Source organism: Podarcis muralis, chromosome 1, assembly GCF_964188315.1.
Source record: "Podarcis muralis chromosome 1, rPodMur119.hap1.1, whole genome shotgun sequence".
NCBI lineage: Eukaryota > Metazoa > Chordata > Lepidosauria > Squamata > Lacertidae > Podarcis > Podarcis muralis.
Window position 1 is genome coordinate 8550875 of NC_135655.1, and position 20602 is coordinate 8571476.

The following is a 20602-nucleotide window of genomic DNA, read 5'->3' on the forward strand; positions in this document are numbered from 1 at the left end:
TGAATGATATAAATATACCCTTTCCCAACTGCACTGTTGACTCTTCTCTCTTGTTTTGTGGTTGTTCCTTTTCTTTGTTTATTTTTTGCTGTGACCACTGAACTGCTCGCTTTTTTCCCGCCTGTCCCATGCTTCTGCTCTGGCTGTAGGACTTCTTTGTGAACAATAACTCCAGACAGGTAAGTGCGCTTCTGGGCCCCCACCCCAAAAAACACCCCACCTTCCGTTGAACGAGTGAGTTCCAATGAATTCCCTTGAGCGATAAAACGCTGGACTCCCAAATTTTATTGGTTTTATTTCAAAGGGACAGAAGCTTAGGTGGGGCTGGTGGGCTCTAGTGCTTTGAAGTAAAAAACAACAACCCTATACCCTGTTTGCATCTGCTTGCAAGGAGGCTGTTAATGTAGCCTTGGGTGTATTTTAAATTCATTAAAAGAACTTCCTTGTCTCAGAGCCGCAGTAGCTGGAGAGGAATGGATCTGTCTCTTTTTCAGCAGATCCAGCACAGCTGAATTTGGGCTTCATGGTCAGTAGTTGTTGGCAGAGCAGCTAAATTGCAGCTCAGAAGCCAAATCATGTGCAATACCGACTCATTTCTTGAAATTAAAAGAATGTCCAAACATTTGTAAAAACATTCAGAATCTTTTGCTTGCAGAACATACAGCTGACGAAGAACATATGCAAAGTATTTGCATTCACATGCTTATCCAAGCACGGGCCTAGTTTTTCTTAGTTGAAGTTTACAGCTTCTTCCTTAAACTTTCAAACAAACTGTCTCTTTCTCTCTTTCCACTCATGACCCAGCCGGGCCATGCAGATCCTTCTGAGAGGTCTCCACTTTCTCCTTCCAGCAGACTTCTTCTTACAGCTTCTTTGGGAGAATATCAACTTTCGTACTTCTTTCTGTCACATGCATTCACACAGAAACATTAGCATGCCTCTCCTCTATTGCTCTGAGAGAGAGGGGACTCAGCTATACAGCTGCAAATATAACGTTTTAAGTGTGCTTTAAGTGCATTATAAAAATGTGGCACTAGATGGCGCCAATGAGCTAATGGCAAATTCCATATACGGTATATTTTACAACTTTTTTTAAAAAAGTAGCATTTTCGCAGCGTTTTTTATATCTGTGTAGATTCAGCCACAGTTATCTAACACTGTCTCTTCCTCAGTGTTCATGGAGATGCGGCCATTGCAGTAATGTCACTCACACACACAAAACAATCAAGACTGTAATAAGATACCTCCCATGCAACCAGATTTAACCAATTGCACGAGGGTTATTGGGGAGCATTCCGGAATTAAACACAATAATGCATTTAAGCATTCCCAGGTTCAGTAAATTAAATGACTATGCTTAACAGCAGTGACTTATTCCTTGCTTCTCTAATCCGTACATGTGTGTTTCGCACTCGGCCTATGCTGTGTCTTGTGGCAGAGAGGCCGCAAGTCACTCAAGCGCTGGAAAGTGTGTGCATATGTGTTGGTAGAACGAATCTCTCTCTATTTTATGTTACTGGTTTGTATTTATGTGCAAGGTTGCTGGACTTCCCTTCATCTTGCGCAGCATTCCCAGGGCATTTTCCCATATTTGCACATTTCAAGGTATAACATCCAAGGTTCAAGACAGCTGTTGTCATTTCAAGGAGCCGCTGATGTCTCAGAGAGCCCCTTGTGTACTTCCCGAACCAATCTCACATTTGCATTGCTCAGCTTTTGGGACTGTGGGTGAAAAATCCTAAATGTTTCTGCCTGCAGCTCAATGTTTTGTTGGTTGTCTTTTGAATTGAGGTTTCATTTCCCCACCCTAAGTCCTCTAGATCTGTCCCCAAAGCCTTCTATGGTAGGGTACCATTGCTGGGCCCAGCGCAAAAATAGAGTACATTCTTGGCAGCAAGAAATCCCAGGTTCAATCCCAGCCCCAGGGACCTAGAATCATAGAATTGTAGAGTTGGAAGGGACCCCTGAGGGTCATCTAATCCAACCCCCTGCTGCCAGTCAGAGTAGACAATATTGGAGGAGGAGGAGAAGTGTTATTGATGGCAATGATTCAGTTTATATCCCGTCCTTCCTCCCAGAGGAGCCCAGGACAGCAAGCACATCAAAAATAAGATAAATAAATAGATATTTCTCTTAGTGATTTCAGGATGTGCTTTCCAGCCATCAAATTCAGTTTTTAGATTCCTTCCAAAAGTCAATAAGGGAGGGAGACAGGGAGAACAGACCAGGGAGCGCACTCCACAAATTGGGAGCCATCCCTGAAAAGGCTCTGTCAAGTGGGGGGTCAACACCAAGTAGGCAGCCCCCGTAATGGCACAACCACCAATACTTCACCTGCCGACTGTGGGATCCAAGCTGGTTGGTGTTAGCTGAGGTGCTCTTTTAGGTTCCAGTGCTCTGACTTTGTATAAAATTTGGTTTGTATGCGATGGTTCCCTTTTGAACACGAAGCGTCTGTATATTGAATCGTGATATTGCTCTTCCTAGGCCAATATTGTCTACTCTGGCTGGCAGCATCTCTCCATAGTCTCAGGCAGGAATCTTTCCAATCCCAGTTTGTCTGGCGATGCCAAGGATTTGAACCTCTGGCACTGACTTGGGGCTGTAAGGTAAAAGGTAAATGACCCCTGGACTGTTAAGTCCAGTCAAAGACGACTATGGGGTTGCGGCACTCATCTTGCTTTCAGGCCAAGGGAGCTGGCATTGTCCACAGCTTTCTGTGTCATGTGGCCAGCAGGACTAAACTGCTTTTGGCGCAAAGGAACATCGTGACAGAAGCCACAGCACACCGAAACGTTGTTTACCTTCCCACCGCAGTGGTACCTAATTATTTACTCGTGCTGGTATGCTTTCGAACTGCTAGGTTGGCAGAAGCTGGGACAGAGCAACAGGAGCTCACCCTGTTGCGGGGATTCGAACCGCCGACCTTCTGTTCAGCAAGCCCAAGAGGCTCAGTGGTTTAGACCACAGTGCCACCCCTTCAAAAAACGAAACGGGGCTTTGAAACTCCTGAACGGAGCTCTGCAGTCTTCCCAGCTGCTAGGCAAACAGTTCCAAATAGAATATCGTAATTTGTGTGCGCGAGGAAAGCCTTTACATGATCCCCACTGTCCGCACACTTGCGGGTTCTTAAATCTTTCCATCTGGATAAATATTTATACACTTGTAACCAATACCCCCCCCCTTTCTTTTCCCAAAAGAACATTCCGGTTTATGAAACAGCTGATTGTATTTCAGTTGCAGGCTCCGGGTTTTTCTCGTCTGCCGCGGTAAAGGTTCTTGATTGATGTTCGGGATGCTGGCATGCGCCGGAAGTTCTGAAACGTCGATGTGCGCATCTGCTTATTAATGGACTCTTTTCATGCTTCCTGCAGAAAGAAGACTCTTTGGACGACACCCTCAGTTCGCGGCATAAAGTCAAGGAGCTTTCGGTTATAGACGGGCGGAGGGCTCAGAACTGCAATATTCTCCTCTCCAGGTACCTCTGCCATTCTTTTCCCTTTGGAACCTCCCTGCCTTAAGGTGGAGCGAATCTTGCAACTATCTCAGCTGAATGGTTTTCGGTAGCTGGAACCGTAATTGCGTAAAACAATACAGCAATTGCTCACTAACCACAACAGCAATTTGTTTTAGCGCATGGACAGTGCAATAGCTCCTTTGAGTCCAAAGGGGGAAATTTGACCAATCTCGTTCCAGATTTTGGAGCAATCTAATCAGGTTTTCTCTGATCCGCTGGTTTTCAGCTGATGGGTTGCAGGAGAAGCACTACTACCATAGAAAAAGATTATTAAAAATAATAATAATAAGGAATGAGTTCCCAAATGCATGTTTGGGCTAAAGTTTATTCTCTGAAATGGTTGAAGATTATTGCATCTGATCCACCCAGGTGCTGGATGCTTCAGAGTTGCTTCTGTACAGATCACTCAGTTGGTAGAGCACGAGACTCTTAACCTCGGGGCTGTGGGTTCGAGACCCACGTTGGACAAAAAGGTTCCTTCTTCTCAAGCAGTTGGAGTTCCAACACCAGAATGCTATTATTTTCTGTTGCAGGGCAACTGCAGCAATTGCAAAGCTGTTTGCAACTTGTTATTCATCCTGGTCATGCCACTGAAAAAATAATGTTGTTTATGGATCTCTTTCCATGAGACATCCTGAAGTGATTTACAATGTTAAAAAAAAAACCCACATACAATCAGTCAGCTGTTTGAAACAGGTATAGCAATTGCATATATCAGGAGTTCCTAACAGTGGCGTAGCGTGGGTTGTCAGCACCCGGGCCCCCTAACCCGTGGATTTGCGCCCCCTAACCCGTGGATTTGCGCCCCCTAACCAATGGATTTGCCCTAACCCCAGATGTTGCGCCCGGTGCGGCCGCCCCCCCTGCACCCCCCACGCTACGCCACTGGTTCCTAAGCTGGAGTCTGTAGACCGCCGGTCATCTGCAAGCTTCGTTCAGGAGGTTTGTGGCATGTCTGTAAAACTGCAATGAAAAGCCATACAGCGTCTAGCAAAGCACATTACGACGGACAGAACAATTATTAAGTGGTCCGCCAAGACTCTCAGCACTTTTCAAGGGGTCTGTAGGTGGAGTAGAGAGACGGGGAGCTATTAGCGTATATAAAAACATTTTTTTAAAAAAACCTACCCAGAGAGAGAGAGAGAGATTGAAACAACAGCAGACACAAAATAAATTCAAATCCAATGGAGGTACCAGTTTGGATGAAGATCTCCACTTAAAAATCTTGTTGAAAGAAGAATGCCTTTGAAGGACATATCCCTACAAACACAATACAACTATAGAAAATAATGCCAGATGTACATTCCCTGTCTCATTGCTAATTATAAGCACGCATGTACAGTGGTACCCCGCAAGACGAACGCCTCGCGAGACGAAAAACTCGCAAAACGAAAGGTTTTTTCGTTTTCGAGTTGCCTCGCAAGACGAATTTCCCTATGGGCTTGCTTCGCAAAACGAAGCTTGCCCCGGGGACAGCGGGTCTTCTCTTTTGAAGCAAGGGGCGGCGGGGAGATCACTTCTCCCCACCGCCCCTTGCTTCAAAAGAGGTCCGGGGGCAGCGGGAAGCGCTTCCCGCTGCCCCCGGACCTCTTTTGAAGCAAGCGGCTGCGGGGAGATCGCTTTTCTCTGCAGCCGCTTCCTTCAAAAGAGGTCCCGGACCCCTTTTGAAGCAAGCGGCTGCGGGGAGATCGCTTCTCTACGCAGCCGCTTGCTTCAAAAGAGGTCCCGGACCCCTTTTGAAGCAAGCGGCTGCGGGGAGATCGCTTCTCTACGCAGCCGCTTGCTTCAAAAGAGGTCCCGGACCTCTTTTGAAGCAAGCGGCTGCGGGGAGATCGCTTTTCTCCGCAGCCGCTTCCTTCAAAAGAGGTCCCGGACCCCTTTTGAAGCAAGCGGCTGCGGGGAGATCGCTTTTCTCCGCAGCCGCTTCTTTCAAAAGAGGTCCCGGACCCCTTTTGAAGCAAGCGGCTGCGGGGAGATCGCTTTTCTCCGCAGCCGCTTGCTTCAAAAGAGGTCCCGGACCCCTTTTGAAGCAAGCGGCTGCGGGGAGATCGCTTTTCTCCGCAGCCGCTTCCTTCAAAAGAGGTCCCGGACCCCTTTTGAAGCAAGCGGCTGCGGGGAGATCACTTTTCTCCGCAGCCGCTTGCTTCAAAAGAGGTCCCGGACCCCTTTTGAAGCAAGCGGCTGCGGGGAGATCGCTTTTCTCCGCAGCCGCTTCCTTCAAAAGAGGTCCCGGACCCCTTTTGAAGCAAGCGGCTGCGGGGAGATCGCTTTTCTCCGCAGCCGCTTCCTTCAAAAGAGGTCCCGGACCCCTTTTGAAGCAAGCGGCTGCGGGGAGATCACTTTTCTCCGCAGCCGCTTCTTTCAAAAGAGGTCCCGGACCCCTTTTGAAGCAAGCGGCTGCGGGGAGATCGCTTCTCTCCGCAGCCGCTTCCTTCAAAAGAGGTCCCAGACCCCTTTTGAAGCAAGCGGCTGCGGGGAGATCGCTTCTCTCCGCAGCCGCTTGCTTCAAAAGAGGTCCAGGGAACACCTGCCCCAGCCGCCCCGCTTCGGAACGCTGCTCCGAAGCGGGGCTGTGGGGCGGGAACCTCTCCCCCCGCCGCCGGGCATCGGAACGATGCCCCGATGCCGGGCGGTGGGGCGGGAACCTCGCACCCTGCCGCCGGGCATCGGAACGAGGTCCTGGACCTCTTCTGAAGGCAGGCGGTGGCAAAAGTCTTTGCTCCCCCCGCCTGCCTTCCCGGGACAGCGGAGACTTCTCCGCTGCCCCGGGCGATCTTAAAATGCTGGCGGGCGGGAGCGAAGCGTTCGCTGCCGACCCCCAGCATTTTAAAATCTCCCCGGGGCAGCGGAGACTTCGCTCCCGCCCGCCAGCATTTTAAAATTGCCCCGGGACAGCAGGGGCTTTTAAAATGCTGGCGGTCGGCAGCAAAGACCTCCTGTCCCCGGAGCTTGCAGGGCGGGAGGTGGGAAGAAGGGCTTTTCTTCCCACCGCCAGCCTTCAGAACAGCCTTCTGAAGGCTGGCAGTGGGAAAAAAGCCCTTGTCCCCCCCCCCCCCAGCCTTCAGAAGAGGTCGGGGGACAGACTGTCCCCGGACCTGGTCTGAAGGCGGTTTCCCTAGGAACGCATTAATTGATTTTCAATGCATTCCTATGGGAAACCGTGCATCGCAAGACGAAAAACTCGCAAGACGAAGAGAATTGCGGAACGAATTAATTTCGTCTTGCGAGGCACCACTGTACATCATTTCAGTTTATCTTATGATAAGCTGAATCGCCTGAATTGCTGACTGCTGGCAAGTGGGGAGAGTGCTCCTGTGTTCGAATCCTGCTCGAAGGTTTCCCAATGGCATCTGGTTGGCCACTTTGAAGGCAGGAAGCAGGACAAGACGGGCCATTGGCCTGAAACAGGCTCATCTTACGTACTTCCATCTATACCTGTCCTGCAATTGCCTTGATGCCTTACATGGAGTCACACCGCTGGTCCATTCAACTTAATGGTGTTGACACTGGCTGGCAGCAGCTCTCTGGGGATTCTATCCCAAGTAGCTGGAGATGCCATAGGTTGAAATTAGGACCTTCTGCGTTTAAAGCAGATACTCCACCACCCAACTAGCAAATGAATTCTCGTTTAACTCTGGTAACCTACCTTTATAGCCAGTGCTTTGGGGTTAGGTCTGCAGCTTTGTGGTTATAAATGCAGCCCTTCCCTCTTGGGACACACACAAAAAGCACATGAAGAAGAAGAGCTTGGATTTGATATCCCGCTTTATCACTACCCGAAGGAGTCTCAAAGCGGCTAACAATTTCCTTTCCCTTCCTCCCCCACAACAAACACTCTGTGAGGTGAGTGGGGCTGAGAGACTTCAGAGAAGTGTGACTGGCCCAAGGTCACCCAGCAGCTGCATGTGGAGGAGCAGGGAAGCGAACCCGGTTCCCCAGATTACGAGTCCACCGCTCTTAACCGCTACACCACACTGCTCTCACGAGTGGCATAGTCATCGTCACAAACTTTATTATACTAGCCAAAGGCCATGGCATCATCCAGCAACAGTCGCTACATATACAATAAAACCACCGTCCCAATTGGGATTTTGCTAACTGGTCTGCTAAAATTCTTCACTACATAGGATAAGAGGTAATTCTCACATAAAATACACAAATTTAATCTCTTAGTGAGTAGCATAGCAGACTAAGGTTACCAGAACATCCCCGTTTCCCGGGGACAGTCCCCGGATGTACAAATTAGTCCCCTGACAAAATCCATCTATTTAATGTTGTTGTTTAGTCGTTTAGTCGTGTCCGACTCTTTGTGACCCCCTGGACCAGAGCACGCCAGGCACTCCTGTCTTCCACTGCCTCCCACAGTTTGGTCAAACTCATGTTCGTAGCTTCGAGAAGACTGTCCTACCATCTTGTCCTCTGTCGTCCCCTTCTCCTTGGGCCCTCCATCTTTCCCAACATCAGGGTCTTCTCCAGGGAGTCTTCTCTTCTCATGAGGTGGCCAAAGTATTGGAGCCTCAGCTTCAGGATCTGTCCTTCCTATCTATTTAATAGGAAGTTGAAAAATGTCCCCAGATTCATTGAAAAAAAATCTGGTCACCTTATAGTAGACAGGGAGCTGGGTCCATTTCCTTCAGTTTTGAAGCTAACTGGGTGGTCCTACCCCATTGGCTTCTTCTGAGCCCGGCCTGACTGGGAGGGTTGTTGTCCTTGAGGATGACCTTGACCTCTGGATGCTCTTGCGGTCAACAAAACAATCCTGCAGTTCTTTTGCCTAGGAGGCTGTGAGCCACATTTCGCAGCTTTAGGATTCCAATGCCATTATCTGCTGCATTTCTCCTCGCACCGTGGAGCTGACGAAGGACCTCTGCATGCAAGCAGGCTCCTTATTTATCCTAGACATTCATAAAGCAAACCAGATATTGTCTGGCATGCAGCAAAGAGAGAGGTTCTGTCTTGCGAGATATTTTATCTATCTCGCTCTGGGGAAAATGATTGCACGGTGAGGTCATGTTAGATTTCGTCTCGTGCAGGCGAGTATTTTTGCCGTTCCGATTTTCTCCCAGTGCCCCCTTCCTGCAAGTGCCGCATGGCCATCTAATGGCTTCTGCGTCCGGGGGCTTCAATTGTGCTGGACCAGGCTAGATATACCTGTTCCTTGCATCCAGGACAGGTGTGCTTCTGTAAGCATCCCTGCCCTCATTAGGAGGCCAGTGGGGGAACTGATATAGAAACATAGGTAAAGGTAAAGGGACCCCTGACCATTAGGTCCAGTCGTGACTGACTCTGGGGTTGAGGCGCTCATCTTGCTTTATTGGCCAAGGGAGCTGGCGTACAGCTTCCGGGTCATGTGGCCAGCATGACTAAGCCGCTTCTGGCGAACCAGAGCAGCGCACGGAAACGCCGTTTACCTTCCCGCCGGAGTGGTACCTATTTATCTACTTGCACTTTGTCATGCTTTCGAACTGCTAGGCTGGCAGGAGCAGGGACTGAGAAACGGGAGCTCACCCCGTCGCGGGGATTTGGACCTCCGACCTTCTGATCGGCAAGTCCTAGGCTCTGTGGTTTAACCCACAGCACCACCTGCGTCCGTGATATAGAAACATAGGAAGCTACTTTTATGGTCTCTCTAGCTCAGGGCTGCCTGCAATGACTGGTAGCAGCAGGTTTTCAGGTAAAGGTCTCTCCCAGTCGTACCTGGCGATGCTGAGGATTGAACCCCACGGTCCTTCTGCTTGCAAGGCAGAGGCTCTGCCATTGAGCTATGAAATGGAGAATCTGTCACCATTTCACCTTCAGTCTGTGCCTAGTAGACGCCCCCTTTCCATCTTTATCTCTTGCTTTCTAAATCATTCCCTCCCACTGCTCCAAAGCTGCCACGCAGAATCATAGAACTGTCGACTTGGAAGGGACCTGGGAATCATTTAGTCCAGTGTTTCCCAAACTTGGGTCTCCTGCTGCTTTTGGACTACAGTTCCCATCATCCTCTTTTTCTGAATTTTAATTATATTCTTTTCATTATTACAATTTCCAAAACCACAGTCACATTAAAATCAACATTTATCCTCATTCATATCTTAAAGGTAAAGGTAAAGGGACCCCTGACCATTAGGTCCAGTCGTGACGAACTCTGGGGTTGGGGCGCTCATCTCGCTTTATTGGCCGAGGGAGCCGGTGTACAGCTTCCGGGTCATGTGGCCAGCATGACTAAGCCGCTTCTAGCAAACCAGAGCAGTGCACAGAAACGCCGTTTACCTTCCCACCGGAGCGGTACCTATTTATCTACTTGCACTTTGACGTGCTTTCAAACTGCTAGGTTAGCAGGAGCAGGGACCGAGCAACGGGAGCTCACCCCGTTGCGGGGATTCAAACCGCCGACCTTCTGATTGGCAAGTCCTAGGCTCTGTGGTTTAACCCACAGTGCCACCCGTGTCCCTCATTCATATCTTACTTTATAATAAAACAGCCATTTGCGACCTCCCTTCTTCCCCTTCCCTGGTTCCTTTGATTTTCCCACCATTCCTGCATATTCTTATATATGCATTTAGTTATCTTTTTCCTTTAATCTTCCTTTTTATATATATTACACTGTTGCTGAATTTACCTTAATCCTGCTAACGTTTTCACGTGATTATTTGCCAAATACTCCACAAAGTTTTTCCATTCCTCTTTATATACAGTGGTACCTCTGGATACACACACCTCTGCTTGCATATACTTCAGGATGCGAACGTGGCAAACCCAGAAGTATTTTTCTGGGTTTCGCCACATACGCAGAAGCCCTCTACTGAACCCAGGACCTTCTGCATGCAAAACTGCTGCTCTCCCATTGAGCTGCGGCCCCTCCCCCCAAAATCCCCATTTGCACAGTAGGTGCCATCCAGGTCAGTTCACATCCACAGCCCTTTGCTAAGAAGGAATTTAAGATGATAGTCCTCATGTTTCGGAACAAAGGGCTGATCAAAATGGAAACACAGGAAGCACCCTTATCCAGAGTCAGTCCATTGGTCCATCAAGCTTAGTATTACCGACACTGACTGGCAGCAGATCTCCAGGGTTTCAACAGTGGGCATTCCCAGGAGATGCATGGGATTAAATCCATCACCTTCTGCAAGCCAGGCAAGTTCTCCACCACTGAGCCATAGCCCTTCCCCAGTGAAGTAAATTTCTGTTCCATCTCCCTGGTGCCCAAGGCATGGCTGCCCCCAATGGCAGCACCCCACGACCCATAAAAACGGATTCTGGAGAAGCCCAAAGCAGGGCAGAAGAGGCCATGCCAGGCTCAGGGATCACCCGGTTCCCTGGTCCCTGACACAACCTTGACCTTCACCATGTCTCCACTGCTGGTCGTCCGTTTAGGAGTCCAGGCACTTTCTACTTCCTCCTCCTTATTTTTAAAAATCTCATTCGATGTATGATTCTTTCCAAACCCCTGGACTGAATCCCTCCCCCCCCCCCCAAATTTAAGCTGCCCGTGCAACTCTGATTTCTTCGGTTTGCTAACACGTTTCTGCCTTGGTGTTGCTCCTCTACAAGCAGCTAAAAGGAGCCTGGGTGAGGCCAAAGGGGGGAGACAGTCCCCTATGGGAAGCCCCTGCATGTTTGTTTTTCACCCCCTTTTCCCAAGCTGCCACATCCCATTGACAAAGTTCGGGGCTTAAATCCTCGCGGCGGCCGACACCGTGACCCAGTTCCACCCGCTGCCCGTCTGCGCCCAGCAGCTGTTGCCAACAAAAGATAATTATTGTGTGTTTGGGCTGGGGGGCTTCCTCCTCCTCCCTCCCTCCCTCAGTTATCAGCTTATAGCTTTTTTTGGCTGGCCTCTTTCCCATGATATTGTCGGAGCTGAGGCTGTTCTATTTTGGCACTGGGAGACGTCTCCTTCCCCCACCGGCGCTCAGAGAGCCTCTCAGGGCACTTTCGTGCAGAGGTTTTCTGTTTTCCTGGACCCACAGAGCTGGTTTTGAGCCTATTCTGTACCTCAAAAGCCCCACGAAGGTCTAACACAGCTGATTCCTTTTGCTAGTCCACACAGCAGACAGGCACCGCCAGGGCCCACACCCAGGAGAGATGTACAAAACCTCTTCAGAAATGTGCGGTTCCATCATTGTTATCAAATCAAATTCCTATCCTACCCCTTCCCCTAATGTTGTGCCCCTTCCCCTAAAGCAGTGTTTCCCAAGCTTGGCCCTCCAGCTGTTTTCGGACTACAACTCCCATCTTCCCTACTTAGCAGGACCAGTGGTCAGGGATGATGGGAATTATAGTCCAAAAACAGCTGGAGACCCAAGTTTCGGAAACCTTGCCCTACAGCTTCCTGTATTCCAGCAAACATCTGATTCTTGTCATCACTTGGCATGCAAATATTCCCTCTGTTGTCTCCTTTTTTCCTTCCCCCTTTCCCTCTCGACTGCCTTTTCAGGCTGGGATTGTAAGGAGGGTTCAGTGACACAAAAAATAAAACTGGGGGGAGGAAAGGCAAAGGTAAAGGACCCCTGACAGTTAAGTCCAGTCGCGAGCTCTGGGGTTGTGGTGCTCATCTCACTTTACTGGCTGAGGGAGCAGGCGCTTGTCCCGGACAGTTTTTCCGGGTCATGTGGCCAGCATGACTAAGCCGCTTCTGGCGAACCAGAGCAGCGCACGGAAATGCCGTTTACCTTCCCGCCAGAGTGGTGCCTATTTATCTACTTGCACTTTGACGTGCTTTTGAACTGCTAGGTTGGCAGGAGCTGGGACTGAACAACGGGAGCTCACCCCGTCGCGGGGATTCGAACCGCCGACCTTCTGATTGGCAAGTCCTAGGCTCTGTGGTTTAACCCACAGCGCCACCCGTGTAACTTCTAAAACCGGAAAAAGTGCATCCTTTAAAAAAGAGATTCCCCTCCCCCCAATTTACCCTAAACATATGTACAAAATAACATAACTATACAAACAATATGAGAACCATGTATAGAGCATATGCCATATAAAAACACAGAGATGCAGTTACATATAGTAAAGGGTGTGTTTTTTTAATAAAGAAAGATTAACATTCTATATGCTTTTAAAGGTGCCTGTGGGAGGGGGGTAATTGATTTGTTTCGCTTTTGCCTTTATTGGGCATTTTGTGTTCTCATTTTGTGTTTTTGTGTTGTCAAGCGACCTGCAATCTCCTGATGAAGGGCAGTATACAAAATAATAATAATAATAATAATAATAATAATAATAATAATAATAATAATATACCGCTCTATACCCAGAGGTCTGTTAACAATAGTAACAGTAGTAGTAGTAGTAGTAGTAGTAATAATAATAATAATAATAATAATAATAATAATAATAATAATGTTATTCATATGCCACCCATCTGACTGGGTTGCCATCCACTCTGGGCGGCTCTGAACATATATAAAAATAAAATAAAGCATTAACTATTTAAAAACTTCCCTATACAGGGCTGCCTTCATTTGCCTTCTAAAGGTTCTATAGTTACTCATCTCCTTGACAACCCAGTCAGATGGGCAGGGTACAAATAATAACATCATCATCATCATCATCATCATCATTATTATTATTATTATTATTATTATTATTATTATTATTGACAACATCAGACAGGAGGGTGTTCCACAGGGTGGGTGCCACCACCCAAAAGGCCCTCTGCCTGGTTCCACGTAACATCACTTTTCACAGTAAGGGAACCGCCAGAAGGCCCTCGGAGCTGGACCTCAGTCTCCAGGCTGAACGACCACAGTGAGGATTGGCCCAGGATTCCTCTCCTACATAACCAGAAATGCGGACTGTTTACATGTGTTTTAATCTGTTTTTAGCTTGCCAAACGTTCTGATATTTTAATTAATGTCTCAGTGTTTTAAACAGCTGTCTTAAGCTGTTTATAGAGGTAGTTTTATTCTTTTTGTAAATCGCTTTTGAAGGTTGGGTTTTGCAATCAATCTGTATATAAGTTGTATGCAATACATGAATAAAACCATAGCTGGCATGGACAGTTTGGGCGAACACCCTTCTTGCCTTCCATATACAACTCCACGTACGAGACTGGGCTTGTCTGGGACCAAAGCTGGAACTGAGCCGCAAGATTTTGGATACTTGTCCGGTCTGCCTGCCTAACAGGGTGTCCCATTGTTGCTTTTCCAGGCTAAAATTGTCCAACGACGAAATCAAACGTGCCATCTTATCAATGGATGAACAAGAGGACCTGCCAAAAGATATGCTAGAACAGGTGAGGGCGCCTGGAGTCACGTAAAAGAGCCGTGGTTTTAAAAAATGAGAATATGTTTAACAAAACACTTGGAAACCTGGGCCCCACTTCTGTGGGTCTTATGTGCCTTTCCTCCTCTGTCAATTGCTGCACAGCCATTATTCTGTCCCTCTCACACAACCCCAACCACATTCTCTATCTTAATATATATTTTTTTAAAAATCTAAATTCTACAAATCCCTCCAATTACGTTTTTGGGAAGTTGGGAGAATCCTTGTAAATGTGGTTTGTTTGTTTTTACAGTTACTCACTTCTAAAGTGCAGTTTGGGGGCAGTGCCGAATTTACATATAAGCTAAACAAGCTATAGCTTAGGGCCCCACTCTCTTGGGGGCCCCAAAAAAATTTAAAGGTAAAAAACTTGGATGTACATTTCCAAAATATAAGATAAAAAACAAATAAAATAAAACCTACATGCAGCAACAGTGTTTTGTGTTGTGTAGGCTCCTATGAAGTAAGTCATGGGCCCCGCCTGCTAGCCTGCTCCCTCAAATATCACTGGTTTGCTCATTTCTATATATAGGATGCCTACGTTCTTCATGTGCAAATGGCTTTAGATACCTATTAGGTCCATAAATTACCATATATCATATATTCAACACAAAAAACCAGCGGCAATTTGTTGTTGACAAAGGACAGCTGGACATATAAAGGGCCCCATTACCTTCAGTAGCTTAAAGGTAAAGGTAAAGGTACCCCTGCCCGTACGGGCCAGTCTTGACAGACTCTGGGGTTGTGCGCTCATCTCGCTTAAGAGGCCGGGGGCCAGCGCTGTCCGGAGACACTTCCGGGTCACGTGGCCAGTGCGACAAAGCTGCATCTGGCGAGCCAGCGCAGCACACGGAAACGCTGTTTACCTTCCCGCTAGTAAGCTTAGGGCCTCCTCAAACCTAAATCCGGCCCTGGGTGGGGGCCTCCCCTTCAGGTTAAGTAGGAATGGTCCTCTTTGCAAGCAGCCATTCCATAATTGGTTGACTGGATCCAGATGAGGACAAGTCTCCTACAAGGTACCCATAGGATGATGGGAGTTGTAGTCCAAAACATCTGGAGGACAGCAGGGCATGTTAGAGGACCTTGGGCCAGTTTCACAGCTGCCCTTTGTCTGTCCCACTCGAGGTAGATGCTGACCACACAGGAGAGGGGCGAGTGTGTTTTAAAGTGTTACCTCTCTCTCTCTAACCCCACCCCCGACCTTCCCTTTCTCAGCTTCTAAAATTCGTTCCGGAGAAAGCTGACATCGACCTGCTGGAGGAGCACAAGCACGAATTGGACCGAATGGCGAAGGCAGACAGGTTCCTCTTCGAAATGAGCAGGTGATTTTCGGCAAGAAAACGCGGTTGCCCTATGGGCCGAAAAGCGCAGGCCGTGGCAGACTGCGGCCCCTTCTCAGGGCGGTTTGCAAAAACATAGCAGGCAATAACTGGAAGAAATAACAATAATTATTGTGAATTGCAATCAGGAGTCGCCGAGATGGTGCCTGTGGGTGACATTGCGGCCACTGAGGCCTCATATGCCACCCGTGAAAGGTCCCAGGAAATATCCCCTCAGAAATCCACAACACACGAGGCACTGTTTATTCTTCCTGCTCAGTTCCCATTTGCACTGGCTACGCCGCTCCTACACTGAACACCCCCTCCCCTTAAACATTCCCATATTCCATTGGAGGCCAAGGCTGGGCACACACTCTCAATGGAAGAGGTGCAAAGCAGTGGCGGAATTTGGGCTCTCAAATTTCAGCAGCTAAAATTTGGAGACCCCTGCCTCTGGTGCTCCATTCTGCAGCATGGTTGTGGTGACCCCAGCAGCATGGTGCCCGGCCTCTGTGCAAAGAGCTTCCGGGGCGAAAAGGTTGGCGATCTCTGCGTTACATAATTAGCAACGCCAGTACATACGACTTAACCCAGTGTTCCCCAACCTTGGGCCTCCAGCTGTTTTTGGACTACAACTCCCATCATCCCTCGCTAGCAAGACCAGTGGTCAAGGATGATGGGAATTGTAGTCCAAAAACAGCTGGAGGCCCAAGGTTGGGGAACACTGACTTAACCCACTGGACTCTTAAAAGTCTGGCAAAAATGGCAGATCTTTATCTAAAAGTGCCCAAGGCAATATAAGGTTGGGTTGATACACACTTTAGTCTCCAGACCTGTAGCCAGTGTAACAATGGAGTCTGGGGGGGTGGTTTTAGCTCCTAGGAAAGCTCAGGGATCCTTGCAGTAAACGCCATTGAAAGTCGTGCCGTCAAGGGCATGGAGATGTCTTCTGCAAATGGTTGGCTTTGGCAATCCAGACATCAGCAGGCACTGTCATGTTGGAAAAACGCCCTGGGGTGCCCCTTCTGCAGCCCTCGAAATCCGAGCATCCTCCGGTATGGCCAGCTCTGGAAAGGGCATTCCTGTTCTTCTCCAGTGTGCTTCAGTGACATACATCAAATGATATATGCACACTAATCTTCTAACATAACACAGCAAGAAGCGTGAGACATCGTAGAGCTAATCTACATAAATATTTACACCCTGTGTACAGACAAAAGGAGTCATAGCGTCTTCTCTCTCCAGCTCCGAGAGAAGAACAGGCAGAAGTCAAAGCAAAAGTACAGTACATAGTACATACAGCGGAAGAGATAAGACTGACTTCCATTCCCACACTCTTCCCAGACAGGCATGTGATTTACACCAATCTCACCTGCAGCATCGGAGGCATGAAATACTAACATCCTCCCCCATTTCAGGTAACTGAAGCTGCATAGGCTAACGCAGCAGTAAGTGAAGTAAACATACAGTTGTCATACACATAGTATACCCCTGTGGTACCTGTTGCACCTTTGGAACTACCTGCAACTGGACTGGTCTTGTGCCTGACCACCTTGCACTTCTGGTTACCTTCCTTCCATGGGACGAGCCCTAGCTGTGCCTGTCTAAGCAAACAGTGTTGACCCTTGCAGTCTTTGGGGGTGGTTTCACGTCCTTTGAGGACAAACCCTGTACCCCCTGCAAGTCCTCAGGTTTCAAAAACTGTTTTGAGCTACTAGCCACAGCTATAGATATATCAACCCGAGACACAGGCCTTTCCCGCCAGATCTTTTCCTAGTTGCCAACTCGAGGTTTGTTCTTTCCGTCTCTTGCAGGATAAACCATTACCAGCAAAGGCTGCAGTCCTTGTATTTTAAAAAGAAGTTTGCTGAGCGAGTTGCTGAAGTTAAGCCTAAAGTGGAAGGTAAGTCTTGTGTTATAAGGGGGGGGGGGTCTTTTTAAATCCTTGGGTGTCTTGGCTCGGATCTTCCTAAACAAAGCAAAAAAATTCAACTTTTTTTTAAAAATACCACATTTTTTGCTCTATAAGACTCACCTTTTCCCTCCTAAAAAGTAAGGGGAAATGTGTGTGCGTCTTAAGGAGCGAATGCAGGCTGCGTGGCTATCCCAGAAGCCAGAACAGCAAGAGGGATCGCTGCTTTCACTGTGCTGCGATCCTTCTTGCTGTTCTGGCTTCTGAGATTCAGATTTTTTTTCTTCTTGTTTTCCTCCTCCAAAAACTAGGTGCGTCTTGTGGTCTGGTGCGTCTTATAGAGCGAAAAATACGGTATTTTCAAGAAATGATAGAGATGCAGGGATAAAGATCACATTCCAGCACAATTACTGTTTACCCTGCACCCTGAACTCTCCTTCCTTCTATGAACATACAAAAGACTTCTACAGTATATGAAGGATTAAGTTATTTTCTGATGGTAGTGCAGGAAGTCTTATTCCGACACGGTACATACCACTTGCTCAAAGAATAGTCTTCATGCACAAAATATGGCAGGTACCTGTTAGCTGCACTTTCCAGATAAAATTGAAGGCATCTTCAATCCAGCAGGCTTTCCCAGCTAGATGAAAGGGCCTGTGCCATGGGTGCCCATTTTGTTTTTTTTAATATTCATTCATTCAATTCATATACCGCCATTTATCAAAAGATCCCAGGGTGGTGTACAACATTAAAAATACATTACAGAACATCAATTATAAAAAGCATAACAAAAACATAATGGAAAGCATACTGCATAGCTGCTGGTTGTGTTTTTAACTCTTTTCTGCTGTACACCTCCTTGGGGCGACTGTGTGGGATTCATAAATCAACGATAATGACGACGATAGTAATATTACTAACAAAATCTTTTCCCCTTTGCAGCAATCCGCACTGCTTCAACAGAGACGTTCCAGAGCAAAAGCCTAAAGCAGCTGCTGGAGGTAGTTTTGGCCTTTGGGAACTACATGAACAAAGGCCAACGGGGAAATGCGTACGGGTTCAAAATCGCCAGCCTCAACAAGATTGCGGACACCAAATCCAGCATTGACAAGTAAGCCCAAGCCGCTTCTGCCTCGAGAGCGTGAGTCCAGTTCCTTTCTGCGAGAAAGAGATGCAGGAAGAATCTCTTTTTGTGGGATTGTAGTCAGTGCCCACAAGGGGGGTGGTGCTGTGGGTTAAACCACAGAGCCTGGGACTTGCCAATCAGAAGGTTGGCAGTTCGAATCCCCACGACGGGGTGAGCTCCCATTGCTCGGTCCCTGCTCCTGCCCACCTAGCAGTTCGAAAGCACATCAAAGTGCAAGCCGGAAGGTAAACGGTGTTTCCGTGCACTGCTCTGGTTCTCCAGAAGCGGCTTAGTCATGCTGGCCACATGACCCGGAAGCTGTGCGCCGGCTCCCTCGGCCAATAAAGCGAGATGAGCACCGCAACCCCAGAGTCGGCCACGACTGGACCTAATGGTCAGGGATCCTTTACTCAGTGCCCACAAGGAACAGCTGCAGAAACACTTTTTGAGATTCAGCCCAGGTTTACGTCGAAACCCTTCATGTCACCTAAACTTTGCCTGCTTCTACCTTGCTGCCCTGTATTCAGGACCTTTATCAGCTAAAGGGTTATCATAACGGAACGGTTTCTTTGCAAATTAATTCTCACCCCACCATTATTATGTCAGGCACCCTCATTCAAGGCGATGTGTCTGATGTCTGGAGCCCGGCTATTTCGCTGTTTATTAAGTTCATATCCTAAAGGAGTTCCGCATCTAAAAAGTTGTAAAACAATCAAATACCCTGATAGTGAATAATTTCAAGGGTGCCAGGGAAACTTAGAAGACATCTGAAGGCAGCCCCGCATAGGGAAGTTTTTTAATGTTTAATGTTTTATAAAGTTTTTTGAGATGGAAGAAATCTACTGGGCTATTAAGCTGCTCAGAGTGACTGGGGCAACCCAGTCAGATGGGCGGGGTGTAAATAATAAAATTGTTGTTGTTATCCTTTGGCCAGAAAATTCTTGGGTAAACAGGAATGCTTTGGATTCCCCCTGAAAATTAATAAAAATACAACACACCATGGAGGACATTCCACAAATGGGGAGCCACCACCAAGAAGGCCATATCATGGATAAAACTGTGACTGCGCAGCACCCAGCAGTGCCACTGCTATTTGTTATGACTGCCTGTCTTGCTTTTTGCACCTAGTAAAAGTCTGTTTCCCAGAAGACCTTTCTCTTGCACCCCCGTTCCTGTACTGCGCAGGTGGCTTGCCCTGTGCGACAAGCCCCTTTTCACAGTAACTTTTCAGAATCCTGTTGCTTCCTCCAAAACAATTCTACCCTTCACAAATAGAGGCAATTTTTGCAGCTGAATACAGGAGCCACAAACCTTTGTTGCATCCATATATATCTATCACTGCCCTTCTTGTGTTGTAGGAACATTACCTTGCTGCATTATCTCATCACCATCGTAGAAAAGAAGTACCCCAAAGTCCTCAACCTGCACGAAGAACTGAAGGATGTCCCCCAGGCTGCCAAAGTAAAGTGAGTGTCGTACAATTGGGTTGACGCCTGGGATTGCGGGAGGCCAACTGTGTTCATGATTTTTAGCACGTTTCTATTGAGAGCCGAGGGACGCAGAGGTCGCTGTGTGTTAAACCACAGAGCCTAGGACTTGCTGATCAGAAGGTCGGCGGTTCGAAGCCCCGCGACGGGGTGAGCTTCCATTGCTCGGTCCCTGCTCCTGCCAACCTAGCAGTTCAAAAGCACGTCGAAGTGCAAGTAGATAAATAGGTACCACTCCGGCGGGAAGGTAAACGGCGTTTCTGTGTGCTGCTCTGGTTCTCCAGAAGCGGCTTAGTCATGCTGGCCACATGACCCGGAAGCTGTATGCTGGCTCCCTCGGCCAATAAAGCGAGATGAGTGCTGCAACCCCAGAGTCGGTCACGACTGGACCTAATGGTCAGGGGTCCCTTTACCTTTACCTATGGAGAGCTGAGCCCTAAGCAAAGCGCAATGAGGACATTGCTGGGAGGGTTCTCCCCAGGCTGATGAGGGTTTGGATGAGGCCAAGGTGTCCCTCTTCCCAGAAGGAGGGCCTACTGATGGGGGAGCCCCACTGCACCTGCCCAAATAGAAGTGAACACCCAGCAGCAGCTGCCAGAAACATGCACATTCACACACCCCAAAAAACCACCGGCTTTATTTAGCTGCAAGCCAGGGTGGTTTAATTGTGAGCCAATTAGCGTGCACTCATGTTCAAGAAATCCGTGGTTGCAAAGATGGGGTATTTGGTTTTTAAATCAGATACTTGCTCGCTCTCTCCCCGCTTTCTTCCTTGCTGGTTTTAATCAACACGCTTTGAGGGATTTCACCATTAATTGGTATGTGCAGGCAGCCTCGTAAAGGACTTTTGAAGTGAATTAAGGAGAAGCAAACAGGTCTTTATTGGGTTTATAGGGAGGCCCTGCAACAAGTGGAGCAGGAGAGCACAATTATCGACTCTAAAATAAATGCACCTGTAGTTTGCGGGAGTCAAAAGCCAGGCGCAAGTTTGCA

The 20602-nt window shown here is 48.0% G+C and overlaps 1 protein-coding gene across 2 annotated transcripts in view; it reads left to right on the plus strand.

Annotated features, from left to right (window-relative positions):
- Positions 1-20602, plus strand: part of DAAM1 (dishevelled associated activator of morphogenesis 1) — a 176484-nt gene that overhangs the window by 145519 nt on the left and 10363 nt on the right. The window contains exons 16-22 of one of the 2 annotated variants that reach the window (XM_028735406.2): positions 150-179; positions 3375-3478; positions 13652-13736; positions 14981-15087; positions 16899-16987; positions 17939-18107; positions 19481-19588. In XM_028735406.2, coding sequence (XP_028591239.2) covers positions 150-179; positions 3375-3478; positions 13652-13736; positions 14981-15087; positions 16899-16987; positions 17939-18107; positions 19481-19588 — 692 coding nt within the window. The remainder of the gene's footprint in view (positions 1-149; positions 180-3374; positions 3479-13651; positions 13737-14980; positions 15088-16898; positions 16988-17938; positions 18108-19480; positions 19589-20602) is intronic. The other variant, XM_028735481.2, reaches the window with a different exon arrangement.